General features: G+C 43.1%; 1 protein-coding gene across 1 annotated transcript in view; it reads right to left on the bottom strand.

Annotated features, from left to right (window-relative positions):
- Window positions 1-18,774, bottom strand: part of HTR2C (5-hydroxytryptamine receptor 2C) — a 246,253-nt gene that overhangs the window by 13,628 nt on the left and 213,851 nt on the right. Inside the window, exon 4 of the mRNA XM_055727470.1 lies at window positions 11,730-11,930. Within this exon, the coding sequence (XP_055583445.1) occupies window positions 11,730-11,930 (201 nt within the window). The remainder of the gene's footprint in view (window positions 1-11,729; window positions 11,931-18,774) is intronic.

Genomic DNA, 18,774 nt, shown 5'->3' with positions numbered 1-18,774 from the left:
ATAACTAGAGCACAGCTTCCAGCTACTCCTAAGCACTAAGCAGAGTAATAAGCCTCAGGGATCACTGCACTTGCCAAAGCAGTTTCTCTTGTATCCTGGTGGAACAGCACTTCTTACAGTCGTGCACTTAATGGCAGACAAGTGAGTGTAAGAATATTTTGGATCCCTTTGACTCTTCAGCACTACCCAGCATAGTTTGGTTGTCCAGGATTTCGGGACATCAGGTCTTTCTGAAGCAGAAGCAGGAGTCCTGCACATGGAGGGTCTCAGCAGACGGCTATGTGTCTGTGCTGTTTGGCACGTGGGCAGAGCAGACAGCATGTCAAGCCTGGAGCACAACTGTCCAGGACTGCACTGAGTAGCCTGCACCCATGGCTAGCTGCTGGCGTTTCCCTCTCAGAGTGAGGGAGTGAAGGAGCGAAAGCATTTTGAACAGCTCTAATTCAGCTGTGTTTACTTAATGGCCTCCAACACTGTTTTCCTCTAAGGAATATATATATCTGTGTACCTGCTCGATTCTACCTTGTGGAAATCATCAGCAATTCAGTGTGGGGACAGAAAAAAGAGGGAATACAGGACTCATGCCGAAGTGATGGACCTCACTTGAATATTTTTCATCTGTACTGAGATCCAAACTTCGTTCCTTGATCTGTGGAACTCAGTCCCACATCAGGAAAGACCCAAAACCTTCCAGAGAAATCTGTCTAGACACAACCAAACCCAGCAAAAGTAACAACATATTTTGGAATACCGTAACTTAGGTGTACACGAGAACATGGAAAAGACATGGTGGGTCAGATCTGGTCAGACCATTATGGGTTCATCTAGCCCTGTCTCATGTCTTTGGCAGGTACCAGAAGTTCAAGTCCATGGTACAAAATGGGTCAATTGCCAGCATTATAGCTTAAAAAATTCCACAGCAAGAAGTTGCATCCACACATCGTTTTTAAAATAACCTTTGAGAGACCTATCTTCCATGAATTCTTAATCTCATTTATAACTAACTCCACAATACTTAGCAGCATTCAGTTCCACACCCTATCTGCTTGTCATGTGAACAAAGTACTTGCTCATTTTAAATTTGCTGCCTGATAATTTTCTTTGACTCCCCTCAGTTCCTCTGCTGTGAGGAACAGTGAATAATCACTCTCTGGTCACCTTTTCCACTTTCTCAGTGGTATTACAGACCTCTATCATCCCTACTGTCTGACATCTCTTTTGGAACTGAAGAATGTTACTCTATTTACTCTCTCTCCTCATGCCAAACTCATTTTATGCCTTTGATTATCTTCCTCAGTTTCTTTTCAAATTCCTTTCTGTCCTTTTGAAGAAAGGGAAAGAACTGCACACCCCAGCAGTTAGAGAGCAGCAACACGTTTTGCTCTCCCCTTGCCACCCTCTGGCTGCCCAGCTGTGGGTGAGCACTCGCTCTGCAGACACGTCTGTGAGGCTGGCCATACCCTGCCCTAGCTCCTTCAACCCAGAATAAAACGCGGTGGAGGCCACTGTTATGTCTGGATGGTTTTTTTGGCGTTGCTGTGATCAGCACAGGTCCTAGAACTAATCCTGTGGGACTCTGAATTTCTACACAGAAAGAGTAACACGCTAAAGAGATTAACCAGGGCATTTTTCCCACTCCAGCTAAGTGTTTTCCAGGATTCTGGAGAATACATCTGCAATTCATCATTATCATAAAATTACCATTTGCCAGTAATCTAGTAAAGGAATTCTTTCTGAAATGTAATGATTATAAATGCCTTCTGTGATTATAGCATGAGTTTCCTTAGCCCCAGTGATAGTTCCAGTTCAGTCTTTCTTCGCTCTACACACTAAGGGTTATCAGCTTGCCCCTGGGCAAGGCAGTTGCCCCCTTTCTGATATGTTAGCCCCTGCTACCTTGCCCGTGCCAGGTCCCTGTAACTGCAATAACCTTCATCCCACCAAGCCATTGACTCTTCATCGTTAAAGACGCCTTTCTAATGCCTTGGCTCCACCAAACCACAGACATTTGGGAAGTGGTGAGAAGCGGACAGAGCAGTCTTTATACAAAGAAGAGATCTGAACTAGATCAATGGCATTACACTGGGATTATTTGCGTGGATAATTTTAAGCTTTAGAGCCCTCTATAACACATACACTTTGAAATAAAACTCCAAAATTAATAAAGATTCATTCATGAAGTAGTCATCATTGAATTTAGTGCTATTGCTTTAGCCGAGGGAAATGAGGTGAGGTTTCAGGATATCTTCATGGTCACACACATAAAGTACATTTGTGAAGAATAACCCAGTTCTGGGATATGATGAATACAGAAATACTGATGGCAGCCCAAAACTCTGCATGAGCATGAGATAGCTCAGCAATGATGACAGGGAACGAGGAGGTAGCTGCTGTACTGGAAGTGTCCCTCACCTCTCTCATAATAGAGTGGGATTTCAAACTGAGAAAGCACAGAAGAGAGAGAGCACCAGGTCTTTATTTGCTCTTTCCTCCAGTCCAGGAAAATCTCATCATTAACAGCAATTGGAAGAAAGATGCCCTTGGAGGAGCTGCCAACACATTCATTTAGCTGCCAGCTAGCCTACAGCACTGCTGAATGAGCAGCGTCACCCTCGTCTCAAATGCTTTCTTCTGCCTCACGCTTCTCTTTTGTAACTCATTCTTTAATACGATGTTTATCACTGATCCACCTCACCATCCAGCCCTAAAGGGAACTAAATCTGTTACACAACCTGGGCAACAGGGACTAACTCTGCACCACCCCAGTATGAGAAGTGCAGGGTGGAAGGTCTCAGACACCACAGAAGAGCTCCCTTCATGGGGGATTATTGCAAAATTGCTGCTGCAACAATCCCAGATGCAGAAATATCCGCTTGCAGACACAGCTCACAGCCTGGCCCTGATTTCAATAGGTTACCCTGATCACTATCTGCTGTGCTTATCACTAAGCATTGCCACAGTGCCTGAACACTGAACACGGTCACGGTGAATGCCTGCCTTATCTGCGTTCAACCCCACTTGACTCAAGCAACCCACAGTACTAATGCTGTGGTTGTAACTGTTTGTAATTTAAGAACTAAGTCCAGAGAAATCCAAACTCACTATACCGGCACAAGGACGATGAATGCTAAATCAGGCAAGAGGTTCCAAAGCCTTCTGCTGTCCAGCCTTGCTGCTGTTCAGCTCTCTGAGCCCCAGTGCTGAGTTTCTCATAGAACCACAGAATCATTTAGGTTGGAAAAGACCCTTAAGATCATTGAGACCAACTGTTAATCTAACGCTGCCAAGTCCACCACAAAATCATGTTCCTAAGCACCACATCTACATGTCTTTTAAATATCTCCAGGGATGGTGACTCAACCACCTCCCTGGGCGGCTTGTTTCTGTGCTTGACAACCCTTTCAGTGAAGAAAGTTGTCCTAATATCCAGTGTAAACCTCCCTGGTGCAACTTGAGGCTGTTTGGCTCGCATCCTATTTCTTGTTATCTGGGAGAAGAGACCAGCCCCCACCTCACCTCCCTGCCAGGGAGCTATAGAGAGCAATAGTGTTTTCCCTGAGCCCCCTCCTCTCCAGGCTAAACACCCCCAGAGTTCCCTCAGCTGCCCCTCATAACACTTGTGCTCCAGACCCTTCCCCTGCTTTGTTGCTCTGGTTTTGGACACGCTGCAGCACCTCAATATCTTTCTTCTAGTGAGGGGTCCAAAACTGAACACAGTGTCAAGGCACGGTCTTACCAGCACTGAGTACAGTTTTGTGAGCTTTTGCCTTGCACCCGAGCTGACACTTTTCATCAACAAATGTCAGACTGATTTACTGAGATGGTCTCCAGGCTCAGAGGCATTTTCCAGTTGTGTCAAATAACCCTTTCTAACTAAGGAGGCAGAAATTCCCAAAGGGAGGCAGCGCTGTTCCAAAAACTTGCAAGGTGAAAGTTTTGCAAGCTTACTGCATATCACACTTTGCTTTTCAGAGCAAACTCGGTCCTCCTATTTGATGTTTGAGCAGTGCCTAGGGCAACTGGTTTTGCCCCAGTAAGAAGAGACAACCAGCCACCACGCCATGAACCAGGTCCCTGCTAGACTCAGCACTGAGAGCTCTGTGCACCCTTCTCCAGGCAGCAGCTTGGTCAGGACATCCCTCTTCACCATAGCAGCTCAGGAGGGAGAAGGTGAATGTGATTTTTTTTCTCTTCTCCTCTCCTTTAACTTCTGTCTGACAGAGCAGCGGGAAGCACGACAGAGAGAGATCCTCCCGATTACAAATTCAATTATAGTGGTTGTACTAACTGCTTCTTGTCAGCTTTAAAGATGTCCTTAAGTGAGCAGAACGGTTCACCAAATGGGGCTGAGATGATGCTGTGGACGCAGTGTAACAGATGCTCTTCACAGATTCTCAATTAATAAAACAAACCCCAAATGACTACAAATATGGCTTTGTAAAACATTCACTAGCTTGCTCCAGAGAAAAAGTCAGCTAAAAAGTCCAATTTGCCATTCACTGAATTCAGGCTTAAATGAAAAACAATGATGTTTTTGTGTTTAATACCTTGTTTTCTTCTGTCAAAGCCCACGAGACAGATAGAGATTACTGGAAAGATGGAGTCCTTGGTGGTTATTTCCACTAAGAAGGATGTAATTTCCATTCTTTCTCACAACATTCTTATACAAGAAGATATTTCATTTCCTCCAGGGACAGCAGCCTCGCTAAAGAAAACAGAGGCCTGCATCTGGGTCTACTCTGTCTTTCCATGTGTGGGATTCTCAGGGCTGAACACAGGAGCGGTCCCATTCTGCAGCAGGTACATGAGCTTGGCAATGCCGGGGGGCACCTCCCCTGGTGTCAGCAGTGGATTCAAAGTCTGCTGTGGTCCATGGCAAGGGCTCTGCTGATGCAGGTGGGCTTTGGATCTCACTACCATCCCCCCAGCATCTACACACAGTTTAAAAAAAAGAAAAGCAGAAAGAGCTGTGTGCCAAACGAGCCTATGGCTGTCACAAAAGCAGTCTACACTGCAAAACCAAACCCACTGCTAAACACTGTGTGCTTAAATCTGTATCTTTAACCTAATATTTATTATTATAAAAAAATAAATGTGGATCAGCTTTAAGAGACATTCACCTGGATGTTAGCAGCTGCTGTAACTATGCATTATTATTAGAATGTGTTAGAGGAAATAGGAACTGACTCCCCTAACCCTCTCAGAAAAGGAAAAAGAAACTAAACCAAATCTGTTTGGTCTCTTAACAGAAGCATCTCACAGAGTGCCTGCACATTTCTCTAATAATAACTTACAGATAACGAGAAGTAAACCCCAACAGACAGCAGCCTCCTGATTTGCACTGTGAAAGAAAAGGCACCAGTTTCAGGAAGCAAAGCTCTTCAGAGACAAATAGAAGAACACGGGCTTCTGAAGTGTACAAAACCACAAAAATTCAGTGTATTACCCATATGTCAGCAGTTTAATTGCAGTGCATTTCATGTGCTAATGCAGCAACAATGCACCTTCAGGGCTGGATTAGGTCTAGTTTTATCTAACTGTTCTAATAAAATAACAGTACCAGCTTTGTCTTGGTTTAAAGTCAAACATAAAAGGGGGCTGAACTTTGAAGGACCTCCCTGCCTGCAACGAGCACAACTGCAAACAGATGAATGTAATTCATCTGTGCCTGAACAAGGTGCTGACCTTTACTTAAAACTTGCAATAGCACTGAACAACCTTAGTCTAGATGGAAAACCAGCGAACGCCAGCTAAAGACAGAAGAAATAAATTATTTTCCCACCTGCCCTTCTATTGTGCTAAATTACTTCTCTTAGTTTGCTCAGCCACATGTTTCCAATGGTTCATTTGAACACAGAGGGACAGGGCTCCTGCTCACAGCATACCCACTGCTGGGGCTGGGCTTCCCCAAGAAATCAGTGATGCCTGAACTGACACTCAGTAGCAGTAACCTCCTCAAACAGGGGACTCTGGCATCCCCCTTGCCCCTGGGAATGGATGTGGTGGGATGGTCAATCCATCTTCTGTGCAAAACACTTCACAGACTACCACCATCCGCTGCTATCCCAGGCAAAGCATTGCACTGACGTCTGGTGACAAAATCAAACCAATCCAGCACCCTTGCCTGAAATCCCAAGGTAGTTCTCTTGCTAGGAACTCAGCTTGTTACCAACTGCTATGATCTTCCTCCTCACCCTGATAACTTTTGCTGATGTGCTAGGGAGATCAGTGTCCTTCTTGGGAATTACGGTACAAACACAGGCAAAAGAATGTCTTCAAAGAAAATAACCTTGTAGTCGATTCAAACAAATGGGAAAAGAGCCAGATGAAGCCTTAGTGTAATGCTCTAGGGCATAAAGAAAAGGTTTCTGCCTTACCTATGACCAGATGATAGGCTGGAAAAAGTTTCATGAGCACAAACCTGCTCTACTGCTCCACCAGAAGCAAGCAGCAGCCTGGCTCCCAATGCTGATGCCACACCTGCACTCACCTGAGCTAACAAAAACTACCAGGATCACCACCGCCACCGCACCTCCGCCTGCAGAAATCATGAAGTATGACCCCCGTGCTCACGAGGGAAGAATTTTAGTCACACGTACACAGTCAGACATTTAATGTCAAACACAAAAAGGCAAAAATACATTAAGTACAATTTTCTCCCAAATTGTGGAGAGAAGCTAACGCCACCCTTTCTTACGCTTTACTAACATGCAACCACTTTCTCAGCAATAGTATTACTGTCCTTCTGCCAAAGTGGTGCTTGTAGCCAGGAATTTGTACACTTTTCCAGGAGGTGAAGGGTGCCTGTCTAACCTTTGCTAGTGACAGTTGCCTTCCTCGTCTCCAAGTGACGAGCCACACACGGAAGCAGCCTGCTTGATGGGAAAAGTTTGAACAAAACCCTGGTAACACATTTTGACCTTCCATTTGCTATCTTCTCCATTAGCAGTGGATTTGCCATTTTTTTTCCCCATGAAAACTGTCCAAAAGCTTGTTTGCTAACCAGGGCCTGAAGCCTGCAAAGAAATTCATGTGTGGTCCTATCCCAAAGTACAGTCTCTCAGGAGCAACTACTGCCCAGCACTGAACAGAGGGTGCTCAGGAGCAATCCTGTCTCATCAGCAAGCGTGCCATGGGAAAAAACAAACGCCTTGCTGAGAAAGTCCCTGATCCCAGAGACACACCTATGGGCAGAAATGCAAACAAAACCCCTAAACATGTTTTAAAACCATGACCTAAGACCTAAACATGCTTTAAAACCATGACCTAAGAGAGGCTACATGAACTACTCCAGTCTCCCTTTACCTCCATGTACAACCTGCTTTTAGCCTGTAAGAACACTACAGTTCCTTTTAGTATCAGCGGTGCCACTCCAAGCATGTTCCTCAAACTGAGTATCATTTCCCACTGGGATTATCCCCAGGGAGGGAGGGGAAGGCTTAACTGATACCTGGAGTCTCTCTAAGGACACCTTAGGGCAGCTTGAATGCACAGGGCTGCTCAGCCTGTGTGAGAGAGGAACACTCAGGGCAGAAGCAAAAAGCTGTCAGACATAACATCACTTCATCCGAGATGAGCATTTACTGATCCTTACAGCACACGCCTTTCATACGTCTATAAACAGATCTCCTCAGTAAAACAATGAAATAGTATGAAAGTTAAATGGGGATCAAAATTTCCTTTTTAAAGTTGAAAGGTTTGTTATATACACAACCCTCAGATATCTACCTGAAATCAAAATTATAATATCATTAGTGAGTCAGAGAGAGAATGAAAAGAAAAAAGTCCAATTTTAACACAGCACGTGTCATGGTATTACCATAATTCAGCAGTGCATTTCCTTTTTTCGTTAATTATTTTGTTTTCAAACAAACAAACAGAAGATGTGGGATCTGCTTATGACACTCATACAAAGAGCAGAATTTAAAGGATGCCCTTATCTCCATCACTTATCAAGTAAATTGAATTTACACTGCTACTAAGGTTGTAAAACTGTGAGCTGGGAAACTGGTAGCATGTGTAATTTTGGTGCTCTCTAGTAAATGACCAAACCTTGACCTTTCTGGGAAACAGAGGAAACCCCCTTCTGTGTTAGCAAGCACACAGCTGGGCCACAAGGAGCTTCAGAATTAAAGTGTTTTGCTTATTTTCATATCAGAAGCAATGCGTGTGCACCCTTCCACGTCACTGAAGTTCTTTCATTCACACTTCCAAAGTGGTATTTCTTTTATATCAATATTATGCCGTTAACACTTTCTCCTGTATTATATTGTGTCCATTTAGAGTTTAACTAGCTCTTCATCACCCCTGCCGAGAGCTGCGTGGGGATCTCCTCTCTTGGCCAGGGTGGCCCAAGGCCACCTTCCTCAGAGCAGGACACAGGGAGCCTGATGAGATTGAAACTACAAAATCCGAAGTATTGAAACAACATCAAGATTCTGCCAGCAAGCTTCTATCTATAATTTATTTTCAATTATGTGGATATTTCTGTTGCCTACATTTCTATTTCCAGCCTCAGCACAGTGCTATCTATCACAAAACTCATTTTTACAAGCCCAGCACTTCACAGCATCCACTTTTTCTCTAACCGAACACGGAAAGTCTTGCTCAGGTTACATTTCCTAAAGCACAGGACAACTGGCTGTGATGTACTTTAATCTGGAACAACGAGGACTTTGGAAAAAGACCCATTTATAAAGCAATTGTCAACAGACAGGAGGACTCTGTTATGTTCCCCTGCTTAGAAACCTAATCATAGGTTTAGGCTTGTGCAACCTGCCAAATTCATAGCTCAATGAGCAAAGAACTTCTATTATATTTTGCTGTCGGCATTAACATTTCAGGAAAATGGAATGCAAAAGCTACTAAATTAAGATAAATTACATGCTTTTTACTTCCTATTTTAAATTCTGGTTCAGGAACTGAATTCAAGATTCTTTACATGGGATGCATTTGAAAGTTTCTTCAGTCCAACCGAAGCAGGATTTGGGGAATGCAAACTGTCCAGCCTGCGCTTAAGTGCTGCTTTGAATTTGATACTTAATCACGTACAGAAAAGCACAAATTCTTTTGTGATACTTCATAATGAAGAGAGGATGAATGTATTTAACCTATTTTATCCTCTTGAAAATTGCATGGGATTTCATCAGGCCTTTCCAAGTGACAAATAGGTAAGAGCTGGAAGACAGCAACAATACACTTCGGGTGAGTTCTTTTCTTTCATTCCATGTTCAGTTTATTCCTGTGTCTGTCGCATTTCTAAATTCATTTGTAAAGTAAAAACAGTTATGCTCGAATAAACTAGATATATACCAAGAGTATTTTTCTTTCTCCGTTTAATGCAAACTTCTGGAGAAAGCCCACATAAATGGGTAAGACCTATCACATGCACTGGGAGGGTGGAAATCCAACAGCATTTCAGTGCCCTGAACAGACTTTCAGGGGAGTAACGATTCTGCCTGTATCTTCAAAAAAAAAAAAAAAAAGGGACGCAAGGAAAGTCTCCCCTGGGCCAGCTGTACCTGCATCAAAGAGAATGAAAAAAACATAAACAAAGCTACGCTGCCAGCAAAGGAGGGCATGCAGGTACAGCTGTAACGCCTCTCCCTTCCCAGCCTGGGGAGGGAAGCGCTACCCAAGAGCAGTCCCCCAGAGCACTGTGCACTGCAGACAAGAGCCACTGCTCACAGTTCTTCCTAAAGACTTTGGGATGCTGGGAAATAAGTGCAGCATCCGTTGCCTTATTGAGGGCTGACGAGCCATGTGCCTCCTAAAGAAATGTGCCATTCCATTTCCTTTCCAAGCTATTTCTTTTAGTGTTTGTTATTTCATCTGTTTCACATCCTATTATAAATGCAGACTTGTTAAACATCACCCAAGAAAGCTGAGCAGGAGACGAAGTCTTTGCACTCTACAGCAGCAGAAAGTCACCTTGCCTATCCTGGTTCAGGTACTTTTGCCCCTGGGGGACAGTAGAGCCCACAATGCTCCTATTTTCCATCGTCCTGGGCCTATTCCTCACCCAGTAACTCTGGGAAGAGGCAGGTCTATGGCTGTCTTTACATCTGTTTGGTCAAGCCCTAGATTTGCTTACCAGTCTGCTTACTTGGCAAACCATGCACGAAGTGGTCTTTGCCTTACTTTATAACTTGTACCCACAGTGCAAATCAGAATTTAGCACTCAAGGTGCTTGTGCAGGCAGCCACCCTCAGCACTAGCCAAAATTGTATGGGATGTGTAAAGATATGCTGCAACATGTAAGGCAGCACAGGCAAAAATCTGCAAGTTAGCTGCAGAAATGGAAGCAGAACAGTCTTATTGTCCAGGTTTTGCAATGTGCTGCTTAATGCCACTGACAGATTGATGTCTCTCTGCTAGCGGGGGGCACCTGCTGCTCCCTCTGCATTACAGTGCAACACAGGGCACAGGTTCTGCGCTGACTCTGCGCTGCCCATGCAAAGCAAGCCCAAGTCTCCTGCACGTGAAGTTGTATGCACGTGACTGCTTATGCACTGCATTCAGCTGCTTTCTTTCCTACGCCAAACAGGCAGCACAGACAGTTTAAAATAATATATTTTTTAAAAAAATCTTAAAACTTAAATTAAACCAAATACAATTTCTTTGTAGTTTGTATAACCTAGAGGAACTGTAGCAGTCCTGTGGCACATGAAGATTTTTTCTAACAGGTATTGTTAAATTCAAGAGGAGTGAAGGTATATTTCCTCTATGTTCTTGCTTTTTTCCAAAGCCTTTTTCCATGACAAGCTTCTTAAAAAGTGGCCCTGGCTGCAACCCCAGTATCATATTCCACCTCTAAAGCAGGCAAAACCCAAGAGAAATTCAAGCACCTGAAACATGTTTTTCCTTGCAGCACAGCACTGAAAGTGACAACCACTTTATAAATGAAAGTTAAATGTCAAATCTTTGTAGGACTGCATTTTGAGGAAAAAAGGCAATATAGCAGAGGAAAGTGGTCATACAATTCTTCTGACCCTGCCTCAAATGTCTCTTTCATAAAGCACATTGAAAGGATGCCCCAAGAAATGTTTTTATACACGTAATTCCTCACATTACAGAGTCATCTTGCTATCATTTTGCCTTTTCTTCCTTATTTTATGTTGCTTTATTTATGGCTTTTTATCAACATGATACAAGAGTGTCTTCTTTTATGTCTACTCCTCATGTACTATAACTTCAAACTTGCTAGCTCAGGACTAGCAGCAACCCAGCTGTGGCAGAATATAATACAGGCTATAAAGCCTGCCCAAGAGCAGTGAATACCTCGCTGTCAGCCTGCCTTCAGTTCTCCACTGCTTCACTTAAACCGCTACCAGAATGTGAGTTTAACTGCAGCAGCTGCAGTGTAGACATGTCATTTGTACTGGCTGGGTTTTCCTTCCAGAGTCTTTGCTGGTGCTATTTTCTGCTTTGTTTACACAGCAGTTTGATAGCACCATTTGTCTGTGTCACCATCGTTATCGGCATATTGATACGTACACAGCAGCAATGCTTCAGCATCGAAAGTGGTGGTATTCTGAAAAATGACTACTTATTTTGGTCACTGACCAACTGCAATGAAAGACTTCTATTTCCCAGTAATCATTTATCATATTCAAGGCATGCAGGACAGGTAAATTAATTTGAGTATCCTCTTAAAAATCCTAAATGAAAATTGGAGTAACACTATTATTCATTAAGACACAGTTAAGATCATGAGCCGCATTGCTTACCTATGGATATGGTCCAAACTGCAGCAATTTTCATAATAGCCTTGGTGCGGGAATTGAAGCGGCTGTGCTCAATGGGATTGCGTATTGCTACATACCGATCAAGAGAGATGGCACAGAGATGCATAATAGATGCAGTTGAAAAGAGCACATCTAGGGAAATCCATATAGGGCACAACTGTTTAGGCAAAGGCCAAGCATAATCTGAAACATAGAGAGAAAAGAAATGAAAGGAGAAAAAAAGAAAAGGAAGTAATTTGGGAAGCTAGGCCATCATTTCTGAGAAACCGTTGGGATTTTTAACTCTGCGATACCAGTAAAGGACACATGCACGAGGAATGGACAAAGAAACCTCTTGTGGGGCCTCTCTCCAGGCAGTCCCCAGCTCCAGACACTCCATAAACCTCTACCAGTTCCCACACATCTGTTTTTCATGACCAGTAGCTAAAGGCAAAGGAACATTAATTTGGCAGCTTCTCCAAGTGACCATTCTAGCTCTGCTCCTCTCTCTTAACCTTTCCCCCACATCGTTACACAATCTAACATTACATTCATTCATAATTGCCTCATCACATTCTTTTCATGGAGTGCATAGCCCTACGTGGCTTTAACGTCACTCGGGCCCTTTCTAAAGCTCACTTGATATGTACCTCTCAGTTTCTGCCTGCTGAGGGGAAAGGCAGCAGACAGTTTTTCTACAGAGTCTAACAACCAGCTAAATGACACTTCACCTTAAATATTCTCCCCAGGCAGTGCGCCTCAGTAACAGAGGAATACTCCCTTCCTGACAGAGCAGCTGGGATTGAGCTGCTGAAATTTTAAAACTGTTGTGAAGGTAGATAGGGCTGAGTATCATTCTTTACCGAAACAAGTGTGCCAGCAAGCCGAACAGACTAGATGGCTACATTTGACAGCAGCTGGCACACCGCTAATTTGGGTGCCTGCATTTATTCATCAGTTTACTCAGTGCTGAAGTACAGCTTAAGAATAAAAGTGACCCAGAAAAATCCTCAAGGGGCACTGGTATTTAAATTAAAGCTCAGAGAAAATTGATTTGTGAATGATACTCCCATGTTAATGCCCAGAATGGATTGTGTGAGATCAATAACACGTCCTGCCAAGCTCTGGGCTTCTAGCACACTTATCAAAACAAATCTGCAGTATCTATAGCAGCCTAAAGACATGAAAGAATTCATAATAGTTGAATAATGAGATATTCTTGTGTCTTCATTCAGAACATGGATATCTAAAGCAATCTTGACGTTTACCCCAAGGATCAGAAACATCACTCTGCAGAATCAATGTTATATTAAGAACGCTGTAGCTCCATTCTACTGATCTCGAATGGAAAGGAAGAAACGTTAGTCTCAGAAAGCATATTTTGAAACAAATTACCCAGCCAAGAGATACTCAGGATACCTTACATGCAGAAACCCAAGATGAACTGAACCAAAGTAAATTATTACGAATTGTCCCAGAGAAGCTCAGGAACGCTTCACAAAGAGCACGGCAGAACGGATGGACACATCAGCTCATTTTACCAGCAGGAAAACCACAGAAGTGCTAAGTAACTCCAGAAACCCACACAACAAGACCTCAGCTCTGAGGAGGTAAGCCATTTATTTCAGCAAGTTCCGCCACCCCTTCTAGATGGACTGTAAGTGGACTGAAATCCAAAGCAGCAAGTATTTAACCAAAGGGAACCAAGTAAAGCACTTTGTGGCTAGAGCATCTTTAAAAGGCACCTCTGCTGTACAAATGAATCAAACTTGGTTAATTCATGACTCAGCCCCTTTATGAAGCTATGATCAAATTCTGCACCTCCTGCTCTCATTCACACTTTGCAATTGCTTAGGACATCATCGCCATCAAGTTGCAAGTTAGCTCAGAGCTTCAGCTAAGCACACCTCTGATTTTCTGGGTCTTTAATGATGCCTCAGCGAATGCTCCAGGGAAGAACAAGTCTGATCTCCTTCAAGTGGTTCCTGTGCTCCCTGTACAGCCCCAGGCTTTTGCTGCCAGCCCGAGCTAAAACACATTCAGTCACGCTTTATCCCTCGCTACTTCTCCCCCTGAGCTGCTAGAGCCAGCTTTCTGAGGCAGGCTGAAATGAGCTATGAGCACAAGATGTGGAGAAAAGCACCAGAGAGTGTGCCCTGATGGATGAAATCTGTGAATGTGTGTGAGGCGGTCATGACTGTGCAGCAGCCTCTACCCAGGGGGTGGGGGTGGCTGCTCCCCCCATCAGGCAGACTGCCGGGAAACCTCTGGTGTCTCCAGCAAGGAACGCCAGAGCTCCAGGCTCCCTGTGTGTGGGAGCATCTCCAATTTGATCTGTGGCGCTGCAGTGGGTACAGTCTGATTCTTGACATTTGCTAGACCTGGAAGAGGTTTCTACAGCAACAAACTTTTCAGCATTATTGAATGATGAATAGCCTCTCCTGCTTCGTCCTTCGAGCTATCCGAACACTTTCCATGACTGATTCATCCTGGAACAACTTCTGCTATTGATGTGAACTAGGCAACAAGCATTACAACCAAAAATTTAGCAGCAGCAAAAGTGACAGCAAACATTCATACCATGGTGCGAGGGTAGTCGGTGTTGCCTGCTGTCAGCCCTGGCACTGCAGGAACCACAGCCACCAACAGGTGAAAGTAACGCTGCCCAGAATTACTGCCCAGGCAAACAGTCAGGATGTCTTTGAAGATAAAGGCGAGATGAAAACCCTCCTAATGCCTAATCCTTTTAGTCTTTACTGTCCCAAGGCACTATTACGCTTCTAGCTGAAAAAGCAGTTATATAAGAAGACATTTTACTTTCTCAGGAAGTTTCTTAAAATGATCTGCAATAATAAAATGTCACTCTGGAAATTTGTAGAATGGCAGCTCGTAACGCATGACTACACCTTGATAGGAAGGGCATAATATATATCCTATCTCGAAATGCAATTACTTTTAAGTAAGCATGGTGTGTGCATTTGAAAAACACCCACACAGCCTACAAAGCCAGTAATTTGTAAAAAAGAAAAAAGTTTATTCAAATTCTGTTTCGAATAAATGTACAAAACATAGGAAATGTGCCCTGTGACTGCAGCAAGATGCAAACAAAGATTGAAAAAAACAATTCTGTTAACAATGTTATACCTCTAACAAAATCTTATCCTCTGAAAGACTCTATCTGCAGAAGGCAACATTTCTCTAATTTACCCTATTTTCTCCCATTTCATACAGAAAGAATAGCAATTATCATATATTTAGAAGCACAGATAACTGAGGGAAATTAATTCTTGGACCCCAGCACTTCCATGCTTTAGTAATGGTATTTCCAATGGAAAGAATGAATCTCAGTGCAAATTTGACTTCAGAAAGAATGAAACAGTACTAAACACCTGGGTAAGCAAAACCAGGTTCTTTGTAAGAAACTCTACTTCTTGTACCTTGAATTAATCTGTGCCCTTAAAATCATTCATATATTTAATGCACTGGCTGGTATATCAGATAGGAGAGTGCTGAAGGGAATTAGATTAATCCTGCAGGTCAGAACCAAAGGTGATATTTCTTTACCCGGCATGTGACCAACCTACAGATTATTTTGCCTTCAGACATTTTGTGGATGCTAGAAGTTTACATTGGACAAATTCATAGAGAAAAGCATATAGAAGACTACTGCAATGATATTGCTTTTAGATCAGTGTTAGCTTCTGGCTCTGATCAAGATAAAAACACCACGTATGAAATCCTGGAAGGAAACTTCTGCAGAATGCCTGTGTATATCGCTTCAGCCTCCAATGCTGAATAGCAGCTCATGGAACATGTGATGCTGTCATTCTTTATGGGAAACAAGGGACAAACACACATTTAACCAGGAGTCATGGCCCATAGGTGGGAATTCATCTCCTGCAGCGGGATGAAAAAGCAAACCACAGTTCCTCTGTGTCATTGAACAGCTGAGATGGGTACAAACTGTTGGCAGCAAAACACAGAAACTCAAAAGCATTTTGGCAAAGTCACAGACCATCTCTGTGTGTAGCTAATTTGCTGTCGGATAAGAGTTCCCTTAAATTTTTTGTATTTTCCATCAGGAAAGATGGCAACAATGAAATTTAATCACTTCTGTAAGAGGTTTTATGCGTATGGGTACGAAGTGTTGTACAACATTGTTGTTATGGTCATTGCACTGTTCACTGCACAAGAGTCAAAATTACCAGCCACTGCAGCAGGAGGTGACAGAATAATCCAAACCACAGCAAATGGAAGGGAAATTAATCATGTTGAATGGTAAAACAGAATTACTCCAGATTGTAGATTACTCAGATTGGCTGAACTGAAAAAAACCAGAAGTGTTAGAACCTGCGGCTGAAAAAAACCTGTGGGACTTCGGAACAGACAGAGGCTGATACAAACCCCCTTCCTTCTCTGCACAGCCTCAAACAAAGTCTTGTGAGCCTTACCCAGCCCTTTGTGCCAAGCTGGAGTAGACAGGAGTTGTGTGTACACATATCTACAAACACACCCCATGCAACAAATGAACCGGCTAACTATATTTGAATTTTTAAAAATTACTATTGCTTGAACAATATTTACTACTTTTATAGCACAATCTACCCCAGGATACCTCCTGGAAATATGCATTGTAACACTTGGGATAAACCTGGAATAATAGTGACAAAATACCTGTTTATACCCCAATAAAGTGAAGAGTTATGTGAAATCCATCCCTGTAGGTTCAGAAATTTTTCATGGCAAACTCATAGTAAAATGCAGCAATCATTTCTTTTCCAACTATGAACAGGAATCTGAAAAAGGCTTCAGAACGCACTTGTGTTTAGCCAGTGCTTTATATCTGTCAGGGTGGATGAAATGATAAAACCCACCATTCAAAACTACACAGGAAGAATAAGGTTATATTTTGTATTTTAGGCTCATGGTGACATTTTATATCAGTATATATACATACCTGCACACACATATTTATAATGTATATACACATATGCATATATATAGAAAAAAACCACAGAACTAAGACATGCAGAATAAGAACTAGAGATGCTTATCTGTTCAAATACAGCCTCTTCTAACGCTGCCCATTGGCTTGGCCAAAAACTAAAATACGTGTAATATTTCTCCTTTTGGTGTTCCAATATTTATTGTATTTATGTTTCGCTTTAACTACTGGTAGGCCTTGAAGAAATTGAACTAAAAATGGTAGGAAATCACTATTTGAATTAATCTTAATCCCAGTACAAAGCACAACTTCTCAGCTGTTAACATGGCAACGCAGAACGTGCTTGAAGAACCTCCTGAACACCCTCTAGCTGCCACGGATCTGTCCCAGGCTGCACACTGATCGCCTGCTCTGTCTAGTGCTCTGACTCTCAGAAAAGCCAGTGACAAAAATGCAGGAGATGCCTCACCTAATCCCTGAGAAATGAGGGTACGGCCTCTCAAATCGAGGAGAGTTCAACGCTCGGTAACAGCGCTCACTGTTTCCTTGCTGTAACTCAGAGCAGCACGCGGACAAGGGGAAACAGCAGCCCAGTAGATGTACCCAAAAGCTGCTGCTCTCGGATGGGTTTTGCAGCTTTTGAACAGGGGAATCCATTGTTGAAGGCTGGGCAAAAAGCCTACCTTTGCCCACCACTGAAAGTCTTTTTACCCCCATTGCACCAACTACGTATTGCAGCCAAGGCGTTTTATACTAACCAGACTTCCCAGTATTCACTTTAAAGTTTCACAGCTGCAACAGGCTTTGCAAAAATAGAAAACAATTACATACAGTTTTAACATTACTGCATTACATTATTCCCAAAGGAATGAAAGAATTTAAATTATTCTCTTCTCTCTCTCTTATCTAGGAAGTAAAGTATTTCTTAGGCAGAAATACCACATCAGTAAGTGTAAAGCTATGTTATCTCTTTTTTGCTAATTTATTTCCTTCAGATTTACATAGACAAATGACTCAAAGACATCCGTATCACCCTGAGAGTCACACAACCAAGAGTGCTGAAAATCTCCATCATGCCTGAGAAGTACAGAACGTCTTCTTTGACCCCCCCCCAGTCCTCAGTGAGTACCAGCACGTCCACAGAAGGGATCACACGCATGCACCCAAGCTTCCTGGCTAGAGGAACAGCTGGTCTCAAAGGCAGCACTACCAATGCTTCTGATTTTATCATCAATAGAGTGGAATTCAACGTTTTTCTGACATATTGAACTCCTGGGCACTGGGTTACATGAGAAATTGAGTTTACCTTTAAGTTTCTAGCCTACATTTTTCTAAAGGAAAAAAAAAAGGCTATCCTAAAGCTATCTGGATCCCTTAAATAGCACATATTCTAGCACAGCCAAGCACAGGGACATAATCTACACATAAAGAATGAAGATGCCATTTAGGAGAAGGACTGTATTCTTGGATGCTGCAAGTCCAAAAAGGCTTGAGGGTCCCAACAGATGTTCAGAAGAGGATGGGCTCTCCAGTGATACAATGGCTAAGAGGGTGAAAGAAACCACCAAGAAGGGTGACACTGTGCTCAGAGGCGGTGTTGGTGACACTACTGCTGGCACCCTGCACTTGACTTGAAACTCTGTGCCTAGAAGATGCTATTTTGCCATAGTGCAATACCACACAAAGGATTTACTTTAGTCTATGCCACTGATCATACCAAAACTGGGCTGTGCCCACCATTCCTGAGCTTCGGTTTTCCTCTGAGCTATTTGTTTGCAACCTTGTGGAGCTGTCAGCATGGCACAAGTGGCCCTGGGACAGGGAGCAGCAGGCACTGGGCACAGAACAGTGTGCTCTCCTTCAGACGCCCCCCTCCCCCCCCATCAATGGAAACCCTGGCCGAGCTGGATGTGCCTCCAAGGGTCATTTGGTTCTTGCCTCACAACTTAGAGCAATTAACCGATGTGACTGTGACTGTATTTTATTGCAAATTAAACAATTGCACCCATTATGCTGTTTTGAGAATGTTAAATAACCGTGTTAGCTCTTGCTTTCTATCCAGCATGGCAATGACTTGCAGTCTTGACAGGACTTGTAAGAAAG

The sequence above is a fragment of the Falco cherrug genome, chromosome 15 (assembly GCF_023634085.1).
Source record: "Falco cherrug isolate bFalChe1 chromosome 15, bFalChe1.pri, whole genome shotgun sequence".
NCBI lineage: Eukaryota > Metazoa > Chordata > Aves > Falconiformes > Falconidae > Falco > Falco cherrug.
This window is presented reverse-complemented; position numbering and strand designations above follow the sequence as displayed.